This window comes from Paroedura picta, chromosome 16 (genome assembly GCF_049243985.1).
Source record: "Paroedura picta isolate Pp20150507F chromosome 16, Ppicta_v3.0, whole genome shotgun sequence".
In the NCBI taxonomy this organism is placed as follows: domain Eukaryota; kingdom Metazoa; phylum Chordata; class Lepidosauria; order Squamata; family Gekkonidae; genus Paroedura; species Paroedura picta.
The window spans coordinates 13,852,380-13,878,549 of record NC_135384.1 but is presented as its reverse complement, the minus strand read 5'-3'; the positions used below and the strand labels follow the sequence as shown (position 1 = coordinate 13,878,549).

Sequence of the window (26,170 nt, the reverse complement as noted above, 5' to 3'; positions counted from 1 at the left end):
CTAAACATCCAGAAGAAGTTCCTGACAGTTAGAGGGGTTTCTCAGTGGAACAGGCTTCCTTGGGAGGTGGTGGATTCTCCATTTTTGGAAATTTTAAAACAGAGACTAGATAGCCATCTGACGGAGAGGCTGATTCTGTGAAGGCAAAGGGGTGTCAGGTTATAGTAGATGAGTGATTGGGATGTGAGTGTCCTTCATAGTGCAGGGGGTTGGACTAGATGACCCATGAGGGCCCTTCCAACTCTATCTTTAACCGCTCCTGCGGAGCGGATAAAATAAAGCCCTAAGGGCTAATGGGGAGGAGTTAGGGCGGGCTCTGTCCATGATAAAAACTCGGAGGGGCGAATCAGGAGCCGCGAAGCGGCTCCTGATTCGCCCCTCCGAGTGCCACTCGAGGGCCAAGCTGGCAATGGGGAGCCGTGCGGCTCCAAGCGCGGCTCCCCATTGCCTGCTTGGCCCGGCCTCGCCCGCCAGTGCACTCGCCCTGCAGAAAGACAACCAACCTTCCTACATGGTGAGCCCTCCCGGTACCTTCCGATTGCCCTCGGGACAGGAGCTGGGACGCCGTGTCGAAGACGCGGCGTCCCAGCTCCTGTCCCGCCCGCCCCAAGCCTCACTCACGCCTAAAGCTATCCCCTCTCATTCAAGCCCCTGACTACGATGCCTCACCTCCCTACGAGGCACACACGCACCCACACACACACATTCATGCTCCCAGCCACCGCGAAAGACCCACCTCCCCCCACATCACCCTTCACACACTGCCGCCGCTTCGACTCCTACACATACGCTCCCACACACACACATCCAAACACCCACCCGCCTCTCCATCACCCCCTCGCCCCCAATAACCCCTTCCCATCCTGCCCCCGCTTCCACCACGACACACAGCCACCCACACCCACACACACATACCCTCTTGCTACCATCACCCCTTCTGACGCCGCTGCCACGCCACTACGCCTGTCCCCATCCCTGCCTTTCCCACCCCACCCCACCCCGCCCGTCCCTTTCCCCGCCTGAACTACACTCACGCCACGCGCCCTTACCTTCCTCCTGAGCCTCCAACGCCCTTTTCTGCCTTGCCGCTAGCGCTGTGCCTAGGCCGCGTGTCCTCCGCGCCTGCCGCCACAGTGCTAGACTGAACCAGGCATGCGCGGACTCCGGCGCATGCCTGGTTCCCTTTCCCCACGCAGCTCCGCCTCAACCCCTCTACCACGCATGTGCCGCATCCCGCTGCTGCCCCGCTCTCCCCGTCGCCGCGCTGCCCACCGCCCCTCAGCCTTGATACTGCCTCCCCCCGGCCCGCCATGGACACTGGACAACACCCGACGCCGCGGCTTGCCCAGTCTCTACACTACACGCCCATGGACGTGCCGCCCTCAGCACCCGGGGTCCCTGCCAGGTCAGTCACCGCCACCTTTCGCCTCCGATCGGGATGGGTGGCTGCCTTTGCCCGCCTGTCTCCCTTCCCCATACTCCCCTTTCAAAGCCCATTTTTATAAATGGGCTTTTTTTTACTAGTTATTCTATAATTCTATTATTCTATTCTATGTCCAGTAATCTAGACTTAGCAAATAACTGCCCTGAGTTTCTTTAGAGAATCTGAAAAAGAGATTCCCCTAAGACAGTGATTTTCAACCTGGGGGTCAGGACCCCTTTGGGGATCGAATAACCCTTTCACAGGGGTTGTGGCAGGGAAAGCAGCTTGGCTGGGGGATGAACCATTTTGTACAACAGCCTTGCAGGGTAGATCGGGATAGAGCATTCATCTGTTTGGAGCAGAGGAAAAGAGTGAGATCGGCATCGTGGGACAACAGGCAGAACTGAATTGAGAAACCCCAGAGGAAAAAAAGAAAACAATTTATATACAATCATGAACAATGGATCTTCACACCATTGGTCAGTTTTGCTTTAATTTCTGTGAAAGGACACTTGCATAATTTTATGGTTGGGGGTCACCACAACATGAGGAACTTTATTCAAGGAGCTGACTCTAGAGCAAGGCATTAGGAAGTTTGAGAACCACTGCCCTAGAAGTACAGTACACTTTTTGATGTGGAGAGGGAACACTTCTTCAGTTTTGTTTGCTATTCTAGAAGAAGAAGAAGAAGAAGAAGAAGAAGAAGAAGAAGAAGAAGAAGAAGAAGAAGAAGAAGAAGAAGAAGAAGAAGAAGAAGAAGAAGAAGAAGAGTTGGTTCTTATATGCCACTCTTCTCTACCAGAAGAAGTCTCAAAGTGGCTTACAATCATGTTCCCTTCCTTCCTCATTCCATTACAGACACTCAGTGAAGGAGGTGAGGCTGAGAGAGCCCTAATATTACTGCTCAGTCAGAACAGCTTTATCAGTGCTGTGGCAATCTGAAAGTCACCCAACTGGCTGCATTTGAAGGATCAGAGAATCAAACTAGGTTTACAAGATTTGAAGGCACCATTCTCAATCACTACACGAAGCAAATTTCTTGTAGCACTTGGCTGAGATTGGGAATACCTTTTCCCACAGTGCTGTTGGCATCTTAATGACTATTTTCTAAACAACAGGGTTAAATGGGGGACTTCAGAGAAGCACAAAGTAACCGGCATTCAAAGATTCAAAACAATATGAAGAAAAATGGTAAGTTATTTTTGTGTCTACTGGACAGAAATACTGAGCACATTATCCCTTCCACCCCACTTTATTATTTATTTCTTTTTTAAGTATTCTTACTTTACCTCAGACTAAAGTTTCTCAGTTCTGTCTTCTTCCTTGTAACGGAAGAAATGCAAATGCAGTGACACAAATCTCAAATCTGGACTCTTCTCATATTGGTGTTATGTCAGTACAGGCTGACAGATTCAAAAATGGAAATGGGAAATATGAATGCAGATGTCCAGGAGACATCACAGGTCCCTTTCAAAGTCATAATTGTCTTGTCCGTTGTCCTCAGTCCCCATGTGCATGGTTTCTGCACAAAAGCACAATCATGTCATATATGCAGAAGGAGCTGTATTCCTCCCTACTGTTACTCTGAAATAAAACTGTCCAGGAAGAGAGACAGCAAGGTTTTATGTTATATTAGAATCTAGAATTTTTACCAATTAATTGGCCTAGTAGGGTAATATAAACTGAGACATAATGGGTTGATCTGGATTAACAAGTGAAATTTCAGACTTAACAATGATTTAATCAAGGATTTTCTAAAACCCAGTTCCACACTTCCTACTACTGTATAACTCTGTAAGGGCAGCTTGTTGCAGTCAGATCTGTAAAGATGTTTTCATTTTTAAAAGCATTCCCATTGAACTGTTTTAAGAGTATATGGAACCAGCTACTATCGTGGAATGAATCTCAATGGCAGAGAAACAATAAATAAATCTGAAAACTCAAGGATACAAATAGAATTTAAAATAGTATAAGAGCCTACAAGAAACATCTTCACTCTGTATATTTCAGACAAATCTTATCTAATTACTCTGCATCTCCAACGAATCTCTTGGAAATGCCATATTTTTTTGCAGCCCTCCTTAAAGCTTTTTTAACCTCCTTGTTTCTTAGACTATAGATAAGGGGATTAATTAGAGGGGTTAAGATTGTGTAGAAGACTGAAAAGATCTTGTACACTTCTCTTAGAGCTTCCTTTTTGGGAAGAGCATATACAAATATCAATGACCCATAAAATATGGAAACAACAATGAGGTGGGAAGAACAAGTGGAAAAGGCCTTTTTTCGCCCATCCGAAGATGGGATTTGTACAATGGCAGCAATTATACAAATGTAAGAAATCATGGTCAGAAGACAAGATGGAATAATATCTATGGCAGATAACGTGAGGCCCACCAGTGTCACCAGAGATGTGTCACTGCATGATAGGTTAATCACTGGTGTCAATTCGCAGAAGAAATTATCAATTTCATGGGGGCCACAGTATTTCAACTTTGACATTAAACTCATTACTAAAGTCATAACTGTTATCCCGCAAAGCCAAGATAGAGCTGACAAAACACTACAGAGTCTTGTGCTCATTAGAGTTGCATATTGAAGAGGTTTGCATATTGCCAAATATCGATCATATGACATGGATGCCAACAGGTAGCATTCAGCAACCAAAAGCATCCCAAAAGTGTAAAGCTGGATAAAGCAGCCCCCAACAGAAATGGTTCTGTCCCCTGTCAAGAAACTGGCCAGCACTCTGGGGAGAAGGGTGGAAGTGTAGACGGTCTCCAGACAGGACAAGTTTCCAAGGAATAAGTACATAGGAATGTGAAGGTGATGATCTGTGATTACTAACACAATGATGATGATGTTTCCAGCCATGGTCACACCGTAGATTACTAGGAAAACCAGGAAGAGAGGAATCTGAAGTCCGGGGGAATCCCCAAATCCCAGAAGAATAATTGTAGTTATTGTTGTTTTATTGTCTGTCTCCAGAAGATCCATAGTTTGAATAGCTGAAAATGAAATTTAAAAATAATGAGGTTTCCAAGACAAAGACCCAAAGCCAATGAATCTTTATATTCTCGCCCCCACAATTAATACTGAGTTTTATTAAATGTTCTGATGTGTTTTGTCTGAACTTACAAAAAGCACCCCTAAAAAGCTTTTTCTGTAACGAAATAAATTGTTTAGGTTTTATCTCATGTAACAGATCATCTGATCATTACTTGGTGACAACATTAAATAAGAATATTGCAATCCACTTTTATTGCTGGGCCATGCGATAGCTGGCAGGTATCTTCTATTCAGCTTCATTTATTCTGTGCCTTTCCCCCCAGTGGGGACCAAAAAAGTCTTACATTATTTTCTCATCTCCCATAATATTCTAACACCTGTGAAGTAGGTCAAGATCAGGCTGACAGTGGGTGGCTGATTTTTTTTTCTAAGAAAAAATTGTAGTCTGCAAGGGTTTCCTACAGGATGGCATCTAGGCCTCAGTAGTTCTCTGATCTGCAACCTCATAATCTGCTTTACACAAAACAGCTGTTCCCTATGTTCTGGCACCAGCTACAGATAATAATCATCCCCAATTGGTGCAAGAGTACAAAGACTTTGTTGGATCCAAACATACTAGCACTTGCCATCAGTTCCATCTTCCCCTTGCACACACCCCTTATGCCCTTCCAGGGTGCCTTGTCCTCCAACAGAAGCATTTAATGGAGACTACGGACCTACTTTGGGAGTGGGCTGCAAGAAAGTCCCATCCTTCAAAAATGTAGTCAGGGTTCAAACCAACATAGCTTCTTGAATTGGATGTGTTAATTTTTCATTCACTATCAATCAATATTATTATAGCACCCATGACACACCAAAAATCAGGCCCCATTGCCTCCAGTGTAATAGGATCTTTGAAGGGGATCTTCCTCCTCTTTTCCACCAGCAAAGGGTGATTGGATCCTACTCCACACAGGGTCTCCAATTTATAACAATGTAAAAGTTATCTGTCTCCAATTTATAACAATGTAAAAGTTGGATTATTACAACCATGATAATAGAACACTCCTTTTGAATCCTGATATGAACTGTCTGATTTTATAACAATATTAAATTAAGATTATTATACAGAATCTACCATATTAAAAGAGACATAGACCTCAACTAAAAGTATCAACAGCAAAATCAACATTTACCGTTAACTATCTCCTGGCATCAAGGAAGATTGATCGAGAGGTAAGTCCATAGAGTGATTATCTCTTGTCATGTCACCAATGCAATAAACAAAATAAGCTCTATATAAGGGAGCAACAGATTGTCTCTGGAGAGCATCCTCTTGATACCTTAAAGAAGAAATTCCAGAACAATTAGCAAATTCCCCTTCTAAAACTCATTAAGACTTCAAAATACTCCAGTCTCTTATTTAGAAGAATCCTTGTTTTCAAAAATTTTGTGTTCCCTCTCAAGAGACCACTCAAGTGAGCTATAATGATGTATGGTTGTTTAATCATCATGGCAGTGCAATAGGGGCACGAGGTAGAATATTTGACCAGGCACCAGTCTGCGTGCTGGAACCCTGGGATCAGGGGTCTGTGTAAGAGACCAGCTAATGCCAAGCATGGCCTTACCTGGATGGATAGGTCAGGGGCTAGGAGTCAGGAGGAAGGAATGATTGAAGTTCTTGGATGCCTGGCAAACATCTACTGACCTCCTCCTAAAGGAAGGAATCCAGGGACAAGGGATCGTTCCTTGAAGTAATTACAGACAAGGCTTCCCTCTTTCTGTGTGCTGACCTGCTTCGGAGACTTCTTTCCTGTCTGGTCCCTCATGAGCTTAGTAGCCCTCTCAAGCAGGCTAGCCTTTTATTTGTTTTACAGCTCAGGAGAACAGACTTTGCAATACACATCAGCAGACACAATATTTTGCAGAAGCATATAGTTATGTTATCTCCATTTCAAGAAATGGAGATAGTGACAGATTTTATTTTCCTGGGCTCCAAGATCACTGCAGATGGGGACTGCAGCAAAGAAATTAAAAGACGCTTGCTCCTGGGGAGGAAAGCTACGGCAAATCTAGACAGCATCCTAAAAAGCAGAGACATCACCATGCCAACAAAAGCGCGTTTAGTCAAGGCTATGGTCTTCCCAGTTGCAATGTATGGCTGCGAAAGTTGGACCATAAGGAAGGCCGAGCGTCAAAGAATTGAGGCTTTTGAACTCTGGTGCTGGAGAAAACTCTTGCGAGTCTCTTGGACTGCAAGGCGAACAAACCTAGAGGAGATCAGCCCTGACTGCTCCTTAGAAGGCCAGATCCTGAAGATGAAACTCAAATACTTTGGCCACCTCATGAGAAGGAAGGACTCCCTGGAGAAGAGCCTAATGCTGGGAGCGATCGAGGGCAAAAGAAGAAGGGGACGACAGAGTATGAGGTGGCTGTATGGAGTCACTGAAGCAGTCAGTGTGAGCTTAAATGGACTCCGGGGAATGGTAGAGGACAGGAAGGCCTGGAAGACCTCATTGTCCATGGGGTCGTGATGGGTCGGACACGACTTCGCACCTAGCAACAACAACATAGTTATGTTAACATTCCATTGTTATCAAGATTCAAGATGCTATTTATCTTTTGACCTTCAATACATGAAAATTCTTTTGAGATCAGCTAATTCCAAGAAAACCTATCTTTCTGGTAATTACACAGAGACCAGAGACTGAACTTTTGACCCAGTCCCAGCAGAGACCAAATTATGCAAATCTCTACACTTCCTCCAAGCTGGGAGGGAGGAGGACCCAGGGCGCCCCTTGAACCCATGTTAGCAGCTGGACGGCTGCACAGAGGTTACTCTACACCTTGTGCAAGGCCAGCCCTCAGTTTCTGTTGGTTAATAAAGCTGTCATCTGTATGATGTCAAAGAAAGAGACTCGCATATTGATTGGCCCATATACCACCCTGCCAGGCAACAGGTTTTCTCTCTAGTTTATTTATATATATAAAAAGAAGCTTCCTGGATAAGACCAATAGTCCATCTAGTCCAGCAATCTGTCTCACACAATGGCCAAGCAGTTCTTCTGATTTGCCTCCAGGCCCTGGGATTCAGAAGTTTAGTGCCTCTGAATGTGGAGGGTTTACCTCACTCACCATGGCTAGTAGCCACTGATAAACATACCCTTCAGAAATCTGTCTTATTTACCTTTTAAAGCGGTTTATTACTGCGGACAAAGTTTGAGTCCAGTGGCAACATCAAGTGCAACAAAGTGTAATTCTGGTTATAAGTCTTGGTATGCATACTTCTATGAGCCTCTTGTGGCGCAGAGTGGTAAGGCAGCCGTCTGAAAGCTTTGCCCATGAGGCTGGGAGTTCAATCTTTTGAGATCAGCTCAAGGTTGACTCAGCCTTCCATCCTTCCGAGGTCGGTAAAATGAGTACCCAGCTTGCTGGGGTGTAAACGCTAAGGACTGGGGAAGACACTGGCAAACCACCCCGTATTGAGTCTGCCATGAAAACGCTGGAGGGTGTCACCCCAAGGGTCAGACATGACTCGGTGCTTGCACAGGGGATACCTTTACCTTTTATGCATACTTCTTCAGTTACATTATGTATCCAGGGATATACTAGTGGTAAAGGGCCTTACTGATGGAACCATCATGATTTCCTTCCGCCCTAATATTGTTAACCAGTTTTTTTTTTGGTGAAATAACAACTACTAAAGCTTTCTTGTTCTGATTCATCCTTTGATCTACAGCAGGGGTACCGAACCTGAGGCCCGTGGGCTGCATGCAACCCTCAACCTCTTTTTGTGCAGCACTCCAACCTACTTGTCTGCTGCTATCACCCGCAGGGTATTACATTTCGGTTTAAGATGTGGCCCTCTTTAGGCACAGGGCATGCGAATGCGGCCCCCATGTGCCCAAAGCATGATCTACAGCATGAAAAATCAAGAGATCAAAACTGATGTAAAAAAAACCCAAACTATTAAGGTTAAAGTACCCTTCTGCATGTACATGCTGCAGTTTAATCCTCTACTGTACTTTTGCAATGAAAGTTGCACTTAGTTTATTGTAAAATACAGGAAATAAGGAATTCCACACACGGTGTATATATATTTTCTCAAATAAATTTAGATGCTTGTTTATTCCTGTAATCATAAACTTCTTAAGCAAATAATAAATGCTTAATATCTTGGGCAACCAGAACCGGGTCCCGGCCATTGGATCCACCTGTTTTCATGAAGACTTTCTCAGTGCTTGCTCCTTCGGACTGTAACATTCATACCACATGAAATCATGCTGTAACAATAGTCAATAATAACAAATGTACAAAATAAATACTCTTATATTTATAACATACCATAATTTGAATATTGATTAGAATTTTATCTGTTTTACGCAATATTGTCAATTGGTTTTCTTTTCTATAATGCCAATAAAGGTCTCATGTATGCACATTTTCAGTATTCACAGCTGATTACTGATAAAAGGGGAAAAACCACCACCTGTCCCACCCCTTTTGCTTGTACTTCACAAAATCCAAAAATTGTTTGCTGTATATTATATAATGCAGAGCCCATGGTACAAAAACTAGAAGCACAATAAGCCAGAGAAGACAGTTCAGACCAGTTTTACTAGAAGAATTTTCCTGGTGCTGGTTTGGGGAAAAGGTCCAAAGTCAGTGAGCTTGAACAAGGCAGTCTTGAGTTCTTTGTTTCTCATGCTATAGATGAAGGGATTCAGCAGTGGAGGTAATATAGCATACATTACAGCACAAATTACATTAATCTCAGAAGAAGTGTTTCCGGGAGGCCTCACATAGGCAAATATTCCAGTGAAAAGAAGCAGAGACACGACAGTGAGGTGAGGAAGGCAAGTGGAGAGGGATTTCTTCCGCCCATGCACCGAAGGCATTCGGAGTACTGTTGCAAAAATTTTCACATAAGTTATAACAATGTAGATAAAACATCCCCCAAATAAGCCACAGCTGAACAGAAGAATTCCAATTTCAATCAGATATAAGTCTGAGCAGGAAAGTTTTATTATCTGTGGAACCTCACAGAAAAATTGATTGATTATATTGGAGCAGAAGGTGATGGCAAAAGTACCACCAGTGTGTAAAATACCATACAGAATACCAGAAATCCATGCGCTGGCTGCCATCTGGATGCAGGCTCCTTCATGCATAATTGTCTCATATTGTAATGGACAGCAGATAGCAACATATCGATCATGGGCCATTATTGTTAGGATGGCAAAATCTGACCCCCCAAGGAAGAAGAAGAAAAATACTTGGGCCACACATCCTGAGTAAGAAATTGACCGGGTGTTCAGGAGGGAATTGGCCATAGCTTTAGGAACCATGATAGAAACTGAGCCAAGGTCCAGAACAGCCAAGTTCATTAGGAAGAAGTACATGGGGGTGTGCAGATGGTGATCAAGCACTACAGCAATGATGATGAGAAGGTTGCCAGTCAGTGCAGTCATATATACTGCTAAGAATACAAAGAAATGTAAGATCTGTAATTCTCGGATATCTGAAAATTCCAGGAGCAGAAATTGAGATGTGGAGGTAAGATTGGGCATTTTGCTCTCAATATCCACTGGCAGATTACCTGGAGGGTTGAGTAGAGGAAATATTTTTGAGAATAGTCCTCAGCAGGTCAACTTCACAACAATCAATTTCACAACAAAGAATACAGTCATCCCGAGACAACCAGAGAAGCCAGACTTTAATCATGTCACCACCATCCAATCTAGTCCATTGACCTTTCTTTGAATTTTAATTCAGTCTGATTCTGAACACCCAGACAACCACTCAGCAGCCTCCCCGGTAGCATTACTCAAAACTGGATTCCCCCCCCCCCCAACTCTCGATTCCATTTATGATGGCTCTTAGGACCAATGCTATTAAAAGGGCTTTTTTGCCCATCGTTTCAGATTCAGGCCACATTGGGTTTCCAAAGTGGATTGTCTTCCTGAAGGACCACCTGTCAAAGAATCTCAAACAATGTAATTCCACACTTCTAATCAGATGGAGAAAGCTTTATTATGTATTCTCTTTTTTGTCTCCTTAGACAGCTACACTTACCTCCTTTGAGTACACTCTGCTATTCAGCTGTTTACTTTTGAAGATCTTTTGTCTTTCTCCTTTCCTTGTATGCTGCCCATTTTATTCTAAATAGAAATATGAATGCCCTTCTTCTCTTTCTGTCTCTTGGAGACATAGGCTGAAGCTTATAAACTGATATGGATATGTAAGGTCATGTAGGTTGGCTGTACCAATGGCACCAGTAACTGCTCTTGAGAAACTACACCATAGCTTTATTTTATTTTTAGAAATTATTTCAGTTTAATCAAATAATTCTTGAATAGCATCTTATTTAAATATATTGGGAGGAATATCTTTGACAGTCTGCTACAGTCATTAAATACTAACTGATTTTCCATTATGAAACATTATTAAATACCTTGGAGTCCCATTTGTTCTGCAGCCCTTTTCATCTTCTTTTACTGAAGATCAGTTCAAATGAGTAGCCATGTTGGTCTGAATAAATCTTTGTTGGTCTTAAAGGTGCTACTGGACTTTGAAGATCAGTTGTTAACAATTAGTTCTTAGGTCTTCATATGGATGTGGCCCTATAGAGAAAAAACAGTAATAATAATCCAAGACAAGTCCGAGAAAGTTAGATTCAATTTCTTCTTCAACTTTTTCAGTTTATGCATGCCCATGTCATTTCATAGTGGCTTCTGTTGGACTTCCTACAATATACACTGTATATTCAGACTGAATATATAGTCCAAATTAGTCTGATCTCATCAGTCCTGGTAAATATAGGGATGAATACCAGTGAATACATAACTCAGCTGTCACATAATGGCAAAAATCCCTGTGTGAATGAGGCATTGCTTAATTTATATTCTGTTCTTGGTAACTTGCTCCCATGAGCTTACCTCACTTCACTACCAAGGGATGCACACGGTTCCCCTTCCGTGGCATTATTTCTTCTATTTTTGTAACTAACCTAAATAGATACTTAGTACGGCGTGCCTATTTGTGAGTGCCAGATGTAAAACTAAATGCATCTTAGTCATATCTATGACAATTGTTGCATTAGAATCTTCTGTCTTGCTACTGAACACCCTATAGAGGGATCCCACAACAGTTTGAAGTCAGGTGTAGGTTTATTAAACTTGTAATTTGAAGTTTAACAACTCTCCTTCCTTTTTGCAGATATTCTGAACAGCTTGCAAGAGTTTAGCCAATAGTTAGACTTACCTTGGTTCCTAGGTTTCCTTGGTATACTCACCATACTTTGGTCTTCTTTGCCTGTACTTTCAGCCTTTGCTCAATATTGAGCCTTGCTCAATCAGAAGAAGAAGAGTTGGTTCTTATATGCTGCTTTTACTCTACCCGAAGGAGTCTCAAAGCAGCTTACAATCGCCTTCCCTTTTCTCTCCCCACAACAGACACCCTGTGGGGTGGGTGAGGCTGAGAGAGCCCTGATATTCCTGCTCGGTCAGAGAAGTTTTTTCAGTGCTGTGGAGAGCCCAAGGTCACCCAGCTGGTTGCATATGGTTTCACCAGATTAGAAGTCCACACTCCTAACCACTTCACGAAGCTAGCTCTCAATCACACCCCTTGTCTTTAACACACAAGTTTAAGGGATTGTGCTAAATACCTCAACAGGTATGTGAACTGGGCAGACTGTAGTACCTGGATCTATCCTGTCTCCCCACCCACTGATGTCTCATAAAAATTCGGGCCCTGTGCCTTTAAGGAACTGCTTCTCCCGGTGTGCCCCCAGAAGAATCATGAGATCATCCAACACTAACAAGTTGGTGGTCCTCAACTCAAGGGAGGTGTGTCTGGCCTTGACCAGGGCCATGGACTTGTTGATTGTGGTGCTTGACTGGTGGAAAAAGCTGCTGGCTGAAACAGGCTCTGGTCAATAAAGCTGTGTCCTGCTTGATGCCAAAGAAAGAGACTTGCATATTGTTTGGCCCATATACCACTCTGCCAGGCAACAGTCTTTCTCCATAGTTTATTTATGTACATAAAAAGAAGCTTCCTAGATCAGACCAATAGTCCATCTAGTCCAGCAATCTGTCTCACACATTGACCAAACAGTTCTTCTGGAGGGCCAAGAACTGGCCATAGCAGCAAAGGCCTTTCCCCGATTTGCCTCCAGGCCCTGAGATTCAGAAGTGTACTGCCTCGGAATATGGAGGATTTACCTCACTCACCATGGCTATTAGCCACTGGCAAACCTACCCTTCAGATATCTGTCTTATTCACCTTTTAAAGTGGTTAATTACTGTGAACAAAGTTTGAGTCTGTGGCACTATTAAAGTGTAATTCTGGTTATAAGCCTTGGTATGCATACTTCTTCATTTACATTATGCATCCAGGGATATACTAGTGGTGAAGGGCCTAACTGCTGGAATCTTCATGATTTCCTTCCACCCTAGTATTATTAGCCAGTTTTTTTGGTGAAATAACAACTACTAAAGCTTTCTTGTTCTGATTCATCCTTTGATCTACAGCAGGGGTCCCGAACCTGAGGCCCGTGGGCTGCATGCAACCCTCAACCTCTTTTTGTGCAGCACTCCAACCTACTTGTCTGCTGCTATCACCCTCAGGGTATTACATTTCGGTTTAAGATGTGGCCCTCTTTAGGCACAGGGCATGCGAAGGCTGCCCCCATGTGCCCAAAGCATGATCTACAGCATGAAAAATCAAGAGATCAAAACTGATGTAAATAAAACAACAACAAACTATGAAGGTTAAAGTACCCTACTAACAGTACACGCTGCAGTTTAATCCTCTACTGTACTTTTGCAATGAAAGCTGCACATAGTTTATTGTAAAATACAGAAAATAAGGAATTCCACACACGGTGTATATATATTTTCTCAAATAAATTTAGATGCTTGTTTATTCCTGTAATCATAAACTTCTTAAGAAAATAATAATTGATTAATATCTTGGGCAACCAGAACCGGGTCCCGGCCATTGGATCCACCTGTTTTCATGAAACATTTCTCAGTGATTGCTCTTTCGGTCCGTAACATACATACCACATGAAATCATGCTGTAACAATTGTCATCAATAATAATAAATGTACAAAATAAATACTCTATATTTATAACATACCATAATTTGAAGATTAATTGGAATTTTATCTGTTTTACACATTATTGTCAATTGGCTTTCCTTTTCTATAATGCCAATAAAGGTCTCATGTATGTACATTTTCAGTCCTCACAGCTGATTAATGATAAAAGGGGAAAGTGAAAAACCACTACCTGTCCCACTCCTTTTGCTTGTATTTCACAACATCCAAAAATTGTTTCCTGTATATTATATAATGCAGAGCCCATGGTACAAAAGCTAGTAGCACAATAGGCCAGAGAAGACAGTTCAGACCAGTTTTACTAGAAAAACTTTCCTGGTGCTGGTTTGGGGAAAAGGTCCAAAGTCAGTGAGCTTGAACAATGCAGCTTTGAGGTCTTTGTTTCTCATGCTATAGATGAAGGGATTCAGTAGTGGAGGTAATACAGCATATATTACAGCACAGATTACATTAATCTCAGAAGAAGTGTCATCGGAAGGCCTCACATAGGAAAACGTTCCAGTGAAAAGAAGCAGAGACACGACAGTGAGGTGGGGAAGGCAAGTGGAGAGGGCTTTCTTCCGCCCATGCACCGAAGGCATTCTGAGTACTGTTGCAAAAATTTTCACATAAATTATAACAATGTAAATAAAACATCCCCCAAATAAGCCACAGCTGAACAGAATAATTCCAGTTTCAATTAGATATAAGTCTGAACATGAAAGTTTTATGATCTGTGGAACCTCACAGAAAAATTGATTGATTTTATTGGAGCAGAAGGTGATGGCAAAAGTACCACCACTGTGTAAAATACCATACAGAATACCAGAAATCCATGCGCTGGCTGCCATCTGGATGCAGGCTCCTTCATGCATAATTGTCTCATATTGTAATGGACAGCAGATAGCAACATACCGATCGTGGGCCATTATTGTTAGGAAGGCAAAATCTGCCCCCCCTGAAAAGTAGAAGAAAAACACTTGAGCCACACATCCTGAGTAAGAAATCGACCGGGTGTTCAGGAGGGAATTGAACATAGCTTTGGGTAACATGCTAGATACTGAGCCAAGGTCCAGAACAGCCAAGTTCATTAGGAAGAAGTACATGGGGGTGTGCAGATGATGGTCAAGCACTACAGCAATGATGATGAGAAGGTTACCAGTCAGTGCAGTCACATATATTACTAAGAATACAAAGAAATGTAAGATCTGTAATTCTCGGATATCTGAAAATTCCAGAAGCAGAAATTGAGATGTGGAGGTAAGATTGGGCATTTTGCTCACAATATCCACTGGCAGATTACCTGAAGGGTTGAGCAGAGGAAATATTTTTGAGAATAGTCCTCAGCAGGTCAACTTCACAACAATCAATTTCACAACAAAGAATACAGTCATCCTGTGTCACCCAGAGAAGCCAGACATTAATCATGTCACCACCAACCAATCTAGCCCATCGTACTTTCTTTGAATTTTAATTCAGCCTGATTCTGAACACTCAGAGAACCTCTCAGCAGTCTCCCCGGTAGCATTACTCAAAACTGGATTCTCCCACCCTCAATTCTCGATTACATTTCTGATGGCTCTTAGGACCAATGCTATTAAAAGGGCTTTTTTTGCCCAGCAATTCAGATTCAGGCCACATTGGGATTCCAAAGTGGATTGTCTTCCTGAAGGACCATCTGTCAATGGATCTCAAACAATGTAATCCCACACTTCTAATCAGATGGAGAAAGCATTATTATGTATTCTCTTTTTTGTCTCCTTGGACAGATACAATTAACTCCTTTGAGTACACTCTGCTATTCAGCTATTTACTTTTGAAGATGTTCTGTCTCTCTCCTTTCCTTGTATGCTGCCCATTTTATTCTAAATAGAAATATGAATGTCCTTATTCTCTTTCCATCACCAAAAGCATGGCTTATGTCTCCAAAAGCATGGTATGCATATACATAGGCTCAACCTCAGAAACTGACACAGATCTGTAAGGGCGTGTAGGATGGCCCTACCCATGGTTCCAGGAACTGCTCCTGAGAAACTACACCATAGCTTTATTTTATTTTTAGAAATTATTTTAGTTTAATCATACACTTCCTGAAAGTACAATAGCAGCTTAAAAAAAAGATATTGAGAGGAATATCTTTGACAGTCTGCTACAGTCATTAAATACTAACTGATTATCCATTATGAAACATTATAAAATACCTTGGAGTCCCATTTGTTCTCCAGCCCTTTTCATCTATTTTTACTGAAGTTCTGTTCTTAACTGTTAGTTCTTCAGTCTTCATATGGATGTGACCCTATGGAGAAATAATATTAATTCTTATCTAACAAAAATCCGAGAAAGTTAGACTCAATTTCTTATTCAATTTTTGATGCATCCCTTGGCCCATGCCATTTCTTAATGGCTTCTTTTGGGCTTCCTACAATACACACTGTATATATATATAGTCCAAATTAGTCTGGTCCCATCAGCTCTGGCAAATATTTGGATGAATTCGAGTGAATACATAACTCAACTGTGACATGGTGGCAAAAATCCTTGTGTGAATGAGGCATTGCTTAATTTATATTCTGTTCTTGGTAATTTGCTCCCATGAGCTCACATCACTTAACTACCAAGGGATGCAGACATTTCCCCTTCTGCTGTATTATTTCTTCTATTTTTGTAACTAACCTAACTAGATGCTTAGTAAAGGTAAAGGTAAAGGTATCCCCTGTGCAAGCACCGAGTCATGTCTGACCCTTGGGGTGACGCCCTCTAGCGTTCTAATGGCAGACTCAATACGGGGTCGTTTGCCAGTGCCTTCCCCAGTCATTACTGGGTACAAGCTGGGTACTCATTTTACCGACCTCAGAAGGATGGAAGGCTGAGTCAACCTTGAGCTGGCTGCTGAGATTGAACTCCCAGCCTCACGGGCAAAGCTTTCAGACGGCTGCCTTACCACTCTGCGCCACAAGAGGCTCATAGATGCTTAGTACAGCATGTCTATTTGTGAGTGCTGGATATAAGATTAAATGCATCTTAGTCATATCTATGACAATTGTGGCATTAGAATCTTCTGTTTTGCTACTGAATACCCTATAGAGCAGCGGTTCTCAACCTTCCTGTCACGGTGACCCCCACTGCAGCGGCCCAAAGGTGGCTGTAGGGATGTGCGCTAATGTGTGTTGGTGATCATGGAAGACCGAGGAGGCCAGTGCCACAGTGCAGCGGGAAGGGGTGCATGCAACCTTATGACTCCCTTTGGGTCGCCAAGGCTGCTGCCACTGAAGCAGGTAAACCAGCAGTTCTCAACCTTCCCTTTTGGGTCACCAAGGCCACCACTGTGGTGGTGGTGGTAGCCTTGGCAACTCCCATGAAAGTGGAGGTTGAGACCCCCCTGGAGGTTGCATCCTGTGAAAGGGAAGGTTGAGACCCCCCTGGAGGTCGCGTCCCCCTGGTTGAAAACTGCTGCTATAGAGGGATCACACAACAGTTTGAAGTCAGGTTTAGGTTTATTAAAACTGTAATTTGAAGCTTACAACTCTCTTTTCTTTTTGCAGACCTTGTGAACAGCTTCCAAGAGTTTTGCCAATAGTTAGATAGACTTGCATTGGTTCCAACCTTGCCTTGATATACTCACCGTACTTTGGTCTTCTTTGTGAGTACTTTCAGCCTTTACTCAATATTGAGCCTTGCTCAATCACACCCCTTGTCTTCAGCACACAAGTTTAAGGGATTATGCTAAATGCTGAGAGCACCTCAACAGGTATGTGAACTGGGCAGTCTGCAGTACCTGGATCTACCCTGTCTCCCCATCCACTGATGCCTCATACACAGTCAGTCCCTGTGCCTCTAAGGAACTGCCTTTCCCAATATGCCCTCAGAAGGACCTTAAGATCATCCAACATTAACAAGTTTGTGGCCCCCAGCTCAAGGGAGGTGTGTCTGGCCTTGACCAGGGCCTTGTTGATTGTGGAGCTTGCCTAGTGGAAAGAGCTGCTGGCTGAAACAGGCCCTGATAACTACCTCATTCCCACAGGTCCTGCAAGACAGCATTCTTCTACCAGTCAGTTGGCTGAGCTAGTCTCAGAGCATGCCCTTCTGCCAGTAATTTGCCATGGCCTCTTTCAACTTAGAGAAGATGGGGGGAGCTGGGGCAACATCTGTGTAACTTCTGGAGCTGGGGGGCTGCGGGCCCTCGGGGACCCAGGGTGCCCAGGATAATCCTTGGCCCTGGGAATGTTTATTAATGAGTAAGTCATGTGCTATTTGAAATGTACACTCAGGGAAGGGGGGAATGTTTTTGGGGTAGTCATAACAGGCAATTGCAGTAGAGAAAATAATGCTGACGTGGATGGGACTGGGAAGATGTAGACTTTCCCTTGCTATATAAATACCATCTTGGTCTTGCTGCAAACTTCCCAAGATCATCACAACAAAGCAAATTTGAGATCAGTGTCATGGAAGATGGGGAAACTGTAGAGGGGGCACGAAAGAAACATAAGGCCATGGCGACATGTGGAGAGAACAGACACTGCTTTACAGTTGCAACTTCCCAGTAGCACCTTCCAAGTAGAAGAAGAGTTGGTTTCTATACCCTTTTGTGCTTTTCACTGCCCAAAGAGGTCTTGGTGTGGATTATATTCACCTTCCCTTTCACTACCCATAACAGACACCCTGTGTGGTAGGTGAGGCTGAGAGAGCTCTGAGAGAAACTGCTCTTTGAGAACAGTTTCTAACAGGACAGTGACTAGCCCAAGGTCATCCAGCACTTGGAGGAACAGAGAATCAAATCCAGCTCCCCACATTAGAAGCCGCTGCTCTTAATTACTACACCAATCTGTACAAATTGCCATTGTCTGAAAGAGATGTAGCAAGAACACAGACAGAAGAAGCTGTTGCAGGAGGATGGTTTGTCTTTTTTTACTTGCTCATTGACCATTATGGGATTATTTTCCTTTAAATTTGGACCTTCTGGCCAATGGCTTCTCAGTGCAATCCAAGGAGGGAGACATTCAGGTATTTCCTACATGGACAGGTGATTATGTGGTTAATAAGGTTTGCAATTTGAGAAGGGAGGAATGCTTTTGCTTTCTGTGTTCTCTCTCTCTCTCTGTTTTTGTGTGCATGTAGAGGGAAGTGCAACACAGCTCCAGGTCCTCATCCCAAGCAGCCCCTTCTTCCAGGAGAACTGATCTGTGCAGTCTGGAGAGGAGTTTTAATTAATAATAAATAATCAAATTAATAATTTAATTTAATTATAAGCAATGTTGAAAGCTTTTGGAAGTAAAAAGCATATATATACCTTTAATAAAGCAGTAAGGGCTGTTGGGCAGGAGTTAGGGCGGGCTTGGTCCGGGATGAGGAAAGGTGCCGATTGGGCAGGCCGATTGTCAGTCCGCTGGCAAGGGACTAATTGGTCCCTTGCCGGCGGACTGACACATCGGGAGGCCTCCCGGCCCACCCCCCTCCCGCCCGTCGCCACCATTTGCTGCCCCACTAGCGCCCGCTGTATTTCAGCTACAGCGGGCTTGATTACTGGTATATATATATATGTGTGTGTGTGTGTGTGTGTGTGTGTATACACATATATATATATGTGTGTGTGTGTGTGTATATATATATACACACATATATATATATATATATATATGTGTGTGTGTGTGTATATATATACACACACACACACACATATATATATATATATATATATATATATGTGTGTGTGTGTGTGTGTGTGTGTGTGTGTGTGTGTGTGTGTGTGTGTGTGTGTACACACACACACACACACACACATATATAATGGGATATATACATATATCTCAAGATGGACACCTGTTTCATATTCTAATCCCAAGCTCTTTTAAAAAACTATGCAATTTTATGGAATGCTTTATTCAAGCTTCTTTTACTTCTTGTTTGCTCACAGAATAAACAGTGAGAATTGTAATGGAAATTAGAACAGTGTAAAAGAGGAAAAAAAACGTTTTGTTAAAATATTTCAGTGTACCATTTTTTTGAAACATAAGGAACCTGTTAGGCCACAGAAATTTCCCAAACAGATTTCAGTAAGAAAGAATGTTTATGTTTGTGCAAACAGGAGCCAAGCTTAGTCTTCTTTGATGGAAGCCAAGTTATTACTCAAAACCTGCTAGTCCAAAGTAATCCTTTCTACAGTTTGTCCAGGAAAATGCCATCTAAACTGTCCCTCCCAGGGTGTTCCTGGGCCGGGTTCACACTCTTTTCCCTACACGCCCTAAACATACAACCTCTAGACATTGCATGTGCATTAAAATGAGCTCTAAATCCACCCAGGGATGGTGATTCTACTATGCTAATAACTATACTTCTGCACAAGTGTCCATATTTGTGTCCTTACCTCTGGCCTATATCCTCATGTCTTTATAACATTTCAGCTCACATTCGACTGACCTTAGCTAATGATTGGTCATCTGTTCTCGAAACTTTCCTGTTCCTCTCACCCATCTTGTTATCAGCCAAAACTTTGATAAGGAGGGAAGAGCAGGTGGAAGAGGAACTTCTCAAGGTGGTTGAAGAAATTCTCAAGCTACTAGAGATTTAAAAAATGTAAAACATCAGGGTAAAAGGAAATGGAATATGAACTGTTAGGAAAGAGAGGATAGAGGCTATGAATTCTATCCTATTCCATTGTCCTTCTCCTGATACTACAGTTGAATGTTGAATTCTGAGTTAATTCCTATTCCCCTAGCTCTGAACCTCAGAAACACTGCTTCACAGCTTCACAGTAGTGTGTGACCATAGCACTGTTTAGTCTTTGGGAGGTTATATGTTTACTTCTCCAAACCCGTAGGAGATTTGGGAGAAAATCAAAGTTCCAATGACTATTAGCAGTCATTTTTGCCTTCATCCTCAGTATGTCAACATAACCAATATAACCATGCCAATATGTCATGCCGATATAACCAAATGAGTTCAACTAGGATTTGTTTATTAAATAAATGAGCTCAGCCAAATTTTAGCCCTACTACCAATGCAAGCTATGATAACACTCCATCTATAGCTTTTCCTTGCCTACACAGAATGTTATATTGACTGAAGCCGTCAATCCAACACTATTCCCTCTCCCCAAAACTGGTGAAGCCTTAGCTCTGACAATTTCCAATTTCCTTTGCTGAGATGCTGGTTTAGGAAGCCGTACCCCATCATAACATGCCTCATGGCGCTCTCCAAACATTCCTAACTAGAGCAAACACAGGCACTGTTCCAGCCAACTCCAAGAGGGCCCTAATAGTCTAAACCAGGGGTGGTCAAACTGTGGCTCTTCAGATGTTTATGGACATCTGGAGAGTCACAGTTTGACCATCCCTGGTCTGAACCATGTCTGCTCAATAAATATTGCCTTTTCTACAAAATGAAGGCAGCAAAAAGGAGAACTATTTCAGTTAGTCTGCAAGGATCCCAAAATTCCTGCTCAGCTTCAAAGAAACCAGCTTGTCCTACCATGTCAACACAGCAAAAGGAGTGATGGGTGGGCAGCTCAAATTGGAACTGCCATCTCAGTGAGCATCTAGCCTTTACTGCTTGCTTATCTCTGGTCCCTAGTTGAGAGAGAAGCCTTGTCTCTTCAAAATGCCCACCTATATGCTTGATACTTCCTGGTTAGTAAACAGAACAGATAATCCTGCTTTAGTGGTTGGATCTAGTATGGCAATCACCAGCAAGTATGTATTCATCCATCCAACAAAATACATTAATAAAATATCTTAACTGTGACCCAGAATTGAGTCAGAATCAGAAGAGAGCTCTTTCTCATTCTAATCCAAAGCTACTATGACAGGATCCTTGCCTCCCTGGAAAAAAAAATTATACAACTGACCGGTAAGCTTGTTCAAAGCCTCCTTTACTTCTCTGTTCCTCAAACAGTAAACAATGGGATTTACAATGGGAGTTAAAACAGTGTAAAAGACCGACATAACCTTGTTGAGGTCTTTCAGTGTGTCATTTTTTGGAATCATGTAGACAATCACAAGGCTCCCATAGAAAACTGTAACTACAGTAAGGTGGGATGAACAAGTAGAAAAGGCCCTTTGTCTCCCAGTGGTTGAGGGGATTTGCAGAATAGTGGAGATAATAAAACTGTAAGAAATCAGGGTCAAAAGAAATGGGACCAGAGCTATCAAGGAAGCGAGGCTGAAAGCCATCAATTCTATCCCATGAGTATCCTCACAGGCAAGCATTATCACTGGGGTGAAATCACAAAAGAAATGGTCAAGTATACGAGGACCACAGAACGATAACTGAGACATCAAATATATTGTAACTGAGTTAAGGAGAAAACAGCTTATATACGAGGTCATAGCAAGCTGAACGCAAAGTACATTACTCATTAAGACAGAATAATGAAGCGGCTTACAAATTGCTAAAAAGCGATCATAAGACATTGCAGCCAGCAGATAACATTCTGAACCCACTAGTGATCCAAAGAAATAATATTGTAAAAAGCAGCCCCAAATAGGAATGGATCTGTCTCCTGTTAAGAAGGCTATGATCATCCTGGGTAAAATGGTTGTGCTGTAGAAGGTTTCTAGACATGAAAGGTTCCCCAGGAAGAAGTACATGGGGGTGTGAAGATGTTGATCGCATGCAATGAGGACAACAACCAGAAGGTTCCCAGCTATTGTTACTATGTAGATTAGGAGAAAGACCCCAAAGAAGAATATTTGTAATTCTGGCAAATCATTGATTCCCAGGAGGACAAATGCTGTGAGATCTGTTTGGTTCCACAGTCCTTGAATTGCCATACCATTTCTCATGTTGGAAAGCAATAACAATGATGAAGCTAGCCTTTAATGGTTTTAGAATATCTGTGTAGGGCAAAATCTGTAAGAAAGATTGGAAATAAGACATAAGATCAAGGAAATGAAGACCAACATTCAAAGCAAATGCCTCTGGGATTTAATCAAGTTCTCAAACGTCTGCTATCTCCCAGGGATTGCAAAAGCAAATTTTGAAGATATTTCTTCAGGAAAATATTTGAAGAATTTTGAGGGAAGCCAAATGTCTTTTCATAAGAATGAAAGTTGCTTGGATGAGGAAGGAGCCATACATTTTTATATGCTTTGGACAGGGGTGAAATTCTAGGTGAACCCAGACTACCAAATGGTCTTAAAGTGTATGCTTAGGCTACCAAGTTGTTGTTGTTATTATTATTGAAGGGGGGATCATTTACTTTTGTTAGATAACAGGAAACATTACAATTCGCAGTGTGCCTCTGTGCCCCACAGATGACGAAAGGTCAAGCAATGGATCATACACCACCAGTGGTACTACAGCATACTAATTTCCAGCTTTTTACAGACATTTTTATCTTCTTATAAATGCGATTTTTTCAAACAGAGTGTCTCTGATGAAAGGTTAAAAGCAAAGTAGAAACTCTTAAAATCCCACTTACCCCATAAGCTCTTGACTGTGGATGCACATCACTGGCAGTCTTCAAGCAAAGGTTGGATGCACACTTTTCTTGGATGCTTTAGGATGCTTAGGGCTGATCCTACTTTGAGCAGGGGGTTGGACTAGATGGCCTGTATGGCCCCTTCCAACTCTATGATTCTATGATTCTATGATTCTATGAAGGAAAAAAGCCTTGCATCTAGAGAACTATTATCAGACTTCTGCTAATACAATTAGGTGTCCTGCCTACATCTCATGTGGTTGTCCCTTGAACCTCCTGAAAAGAAACTCTCATCAAAGGAAATTGTGAATATCAGGGAAGGGAGGGACATAGAAGATTTCAGGGGTCTTTTTTTGGTTGGGTGGCTGATGAAATAAGAAATCTCTCCTAGGAGTAGATAACTGGATCTTGGCCATTATAATAAGTACGTTGCCCAAGATGTTTGTGTTTAAAAGAAGAAAACCCATTTGTCAGTACACCAAGAAGTCTCAAAATAACTTGCAATCGCCTCCCCGTCCTCTTCCCACAACAGACACCCTGCGAGATAGGTGGGGCTAAGAGAGTTCTCAGAATTGTTACTAGCCCAAGTTCATCAAGCTGGCTGCATGTGAAGGTTCTCCAGATCAGAGGCCACCACTCTTAACCACTAAATCACACTGACTGATTCAACATACCATTCTCGATATAATGCTAGCTTCTCAACTGCATTTTCCAGAACTTATTTATTAGGCCCAGTCTCCTTCAATTTGCATCTAGTTTTAAAATAACTGATATCTCTCGGGGGGGGGGATCCTTCCAGTATTTGGTAGATCTGAAACAGAATTCAACATTCCCAGTTTGTGGCTTTATATTTCCTGTACCAGGTTAATGTCATGTCCTGGAAATGTTACCAGAAATATCTAAGGGAGTCATTATATAGTTGTAGCTAATTGGAAACTGTAAATTGAAACAAACTGATAATCTGGAAAATCTCTTGGATCTTCCTTTGGGAAAAAGACCAACCATCCTGGATTTACAACTCCTTAGTTACAACTGGGAATAGATGAGATGAGGAATGAGGGCCTAATAAGGGTAGTATTGCCGCCATCTTGCTGTTTTCTTATTACCTTTGTATTTTGTATGTTGTCAGCAAGAGGGCATAGCTTTCATTATTTTATTATTATGCTGTAAACCACCATGAGCCGGCTGGTCCATAAGTGGTGGTATAGAAATTTAATTAATAAATAAATATAATAAATAAATAGCTTTATAAGCAGAAAGCATACATGAGATCATAAAGCACCTGACAAGGTGCTTCCTGCCACCCAGACCTTTTAGTGCTCTCTCAGCCTCACCTACCCACAGAGTTACTGTGATGGAGAGGGGAAAGGAAGATGATTTTAAGACACTTTGAGACTCCTTCAGGCAATGAAAAATAGGATATAAAACCTGGCCCTGTGCTGTTGCACCCCCATCCCTCGAGGTCATACTCTTGTGGGGGGGGGGGGTTGTTGGGATAAGATTTTCCATCTTCCCCTATAGAATCATGGAATAATAGAGTTGGAAGGGACCTCATGGTCCCTGCACTATGCAGGATACTCTTGGTGCTTGCACTCATAGTAGAGCTTTCCTGGGCAGGCAAAAGGTACCTGGTTCACTTCCCAGCCAGTCTATTGGGAGTGTCTGGGAAATGGGGATTTAATATATTTCAGTCATAGTTCTGGTGAACTGTTGCAGATGGTCTGAGTGGGACAATGCTGACCTTGGACCCTTATGCATGCAGCACTGAACACCATTTTAATTTACCCCACCCTTTAAGTGGCTCCTTTTTAAAACATTCATGGTTATGCAGGTTTGACAGCACTCACATAAAATATATTCTTCTGCATTTTGAGATGCTGAATATTCTTAGTCCTTCCCTTGTCATTCAGTCTCACTTGTCATTGGTTATTGGTAACTATGAGAGAGAGAATGACATTGCTAGACAACTAACACCCACAATTAACACTTCAATTCAAGCCAGGATCTTTAATACAGAGATCCTTGGTCTACGGAAATCAAGCTAAGGACTGCTTTCTGTGGAAATTTGATCTAAAGTGATTACAGGCAAAGAGAGCTATTTTGGGCAACAGGAGACTGAATCAAATTGCATATTCACATGATCACTGACACTGAGGTAGCAGAAATCAGCAGCATGCATCTTGACCCCCCCCCCCCTTGCATTTTGGGAAAACGTAGCATGTTAAAGAAAATTGTTCTAAAGTAAAGCAGATATTTTGGTGCTTGAATATGCCCTGCTGCCCATAAGTTATCCTGGCCTCCTTCAATTCAGAGGACATGGGGGGAACTGGGCAACCTCTGCAAGCCTTCTGGAGGTGAGGGACTGAAGAAGGCCCAGAAAAGACCCCTTGCCAACCCTCAGGGATCCAGGGTATCAAGGAGAAGCCTCTGCCCTGGGAATGTTTACTGATAAATAGGTGACAACCCTCATCCAGGAATGGCCCACCCTGGTAGTTTAGCCCCAAACAGGAGGTAGCCAGGAAGGGCTTAACAAAGGGTCAGCTCTACACCTCCAACTTCCTTCTGGTTTCAGAAGTTTGCTGGGTAGAAGAAGAACTGGTCTCAGAGCATGCCCTGTTGCCAGTAATTTGCTGTGGCCTCTTTCAACTCAGAGAACATGGGCAGAGCTGGAGCAGTGTCCGTGTGCCTTCTGGAGGTGGAGGGCTACAGGAGCTCCAGGCCCCCTGCTGGCCCTCTGGGACCCAAGGTGCCCAGTAAAAGACTTTGCTCTAGGAATATTTACTCATGAGTAAGTAATGTGAGATCTGAAAATTGCAATCTGAGAAGGGAACAATGCTTTAGGCGTAGCCATCACAAACAATTGCAGCAAGGAAAATAATGCTGATGTGGGTGGGACTGCAAAGATACAGACTTTCCATATGGATATTACCTTGGACTTGCTTCAGTTTTCCCAAGACCAACATAACAAAGCAAATTTGAGATCAATTGCATGGAATATGGGGTAAATGTAGAGGGGGTACAGAAGCAAGATGAGGCCATGGGGACACATGCTTCCCAGTAGCAACTTCCCAGTAGAAACTACAGTTGGTTTTATATCCTGCTTTTCACTGCCAAAAGAAGTCTCAGAGTGTCTCATAATCATCTTCCCTCTTCCCACAACAGACACCCTGTGCGGTACTTGATGCTGAGAGAGCTCTGAGAGAAACTGCTATTTGAGAAAAGTTTCTAACAGGATTGTGTCTAGGT

General features: G+C 42.6%; 4 protein-coding genes across 4 annotated transcripts; all 4 read right to left on the bottom strand.

Moving 5' to 3' along the window:
• Positions 1-3,448: 3,448 nt before the first annotated feature.
• On the bottom strand, positions 3,449-4,417 carry LOC143825588 (olfactory receptor OR9H1-like). The gene has a single exon (XM_077313690.1). It carries the CDS (start codon positions 4,415-4,417, stop codon positions 3,449-3,451), a length of 969 nt encoding a protein of 322 aa, XP_077169805.1.
• Positions 4,418-9,012: 4,595 nt separating this feature from the next.
• On the bottom strand, positions 9,013-10,998 carry LOC143825386 (olfactory receptor 14I1-like). Its single transcript, XM_077313413.1, has 2 exons — positions 10,863-10,998; positions 9,013-10,007 (listed from the first exon to the last, which is right to left on the bottom strand). Exons 1-2 carry the CDS (start codon positions 10,894-10,896, stop codon positions 9,013-9,015), a joined length of 1,029 nt encoding a protein of 342 aa, XP_077169528.1. The 5' UTR covers positions 10,897-10,998.
• Positions 10,999-13,817: 2,819 nt separating this feature from the next.
• Positions 13,818-14,783, bottom strand: LOC143825385 (olfactory receptor 14A16-like). Its single transcript, XM_077313412.1, has one exon. The coding sequence runs from the start codon at positions 14,781-14,783 to the stop codon at positions 13,818-13,820; it is 966 nt and encodes a 321-aa protein (XP_077169527.1).
• A 253-nt stretch (positions 14,784-15,036) lies between these two features.
• On the bottom strand, positions 15,037-22,274 carry LOC143825384 (olfactory receptor 6B1-like). Its single transcript, XM_077313411.1, has 4 exons — positions 21,350-22,274; positions 19,924-19,994; positions 15,711-15,805; positions 15,037-15,223 (listed from the first exon to the last, which is right to left on the bottom strand). Exons 1-4 carry the CDS (start codon positions 22,272-22,274, stop codon positions 15,037-15,039), a joined length of 1,278 nt encoding a protein of 425 aa, XP_077169526.1.
• Between the last annotated feature and the right edge of the window lie 3,896 nt (positions 22,275-26,170).

Bases quoted from the DNA above. Each gene is read 5' to 3' on its own strand.
- LOC143825588 (XM_077313690.1), bottom strand. From the start codon at position 4,417: ATGGATCTTCTGGAGACAGACAATAAAACAACAATAACTACAATTATT.
- LOC143825386 (XM_077313413.1), bottom strand. From the start codon at position 10,896: ATGAAAAGGGCTGCAGAACAAATGGGACTCCAAG. The intron at 10,008-10,862 runs GTATTTAATAAT...TCAACCCTCCAG, and splicing joins AGAACAAATGGGACTCCAAG to GTAATCTGCCAGTGGATATT.
- LOC143825385 (XM_077313412.1), bottom strand. From the start codon at position 14,783: ATGCCCAATCTTACCTCCACATCTCAATTTCTGCTTCTGGAATTTTCA.
- LOC143825384 (XM_077313411.1), bottom strand. From the start codon at position 22,274: ATGGCAATTCAAGGACTGTGGAACCAAACAGATCTCACAGCATTTGTC. The intron at 19,995-21,349 runs GTCAGTTGTATA...TCCTTATCAAAG, and splicing joins GGCTTTGAACAAGCTTACCG to TTTTGGCTGATAACAAGATG. The intron at 15,224-15,710 runs GTATTTTATAAT...CCATCTGATTAG, and splicing joins AGAACAAATGGGACTCCAAG to AAGTGTGGGATTACATTGTT.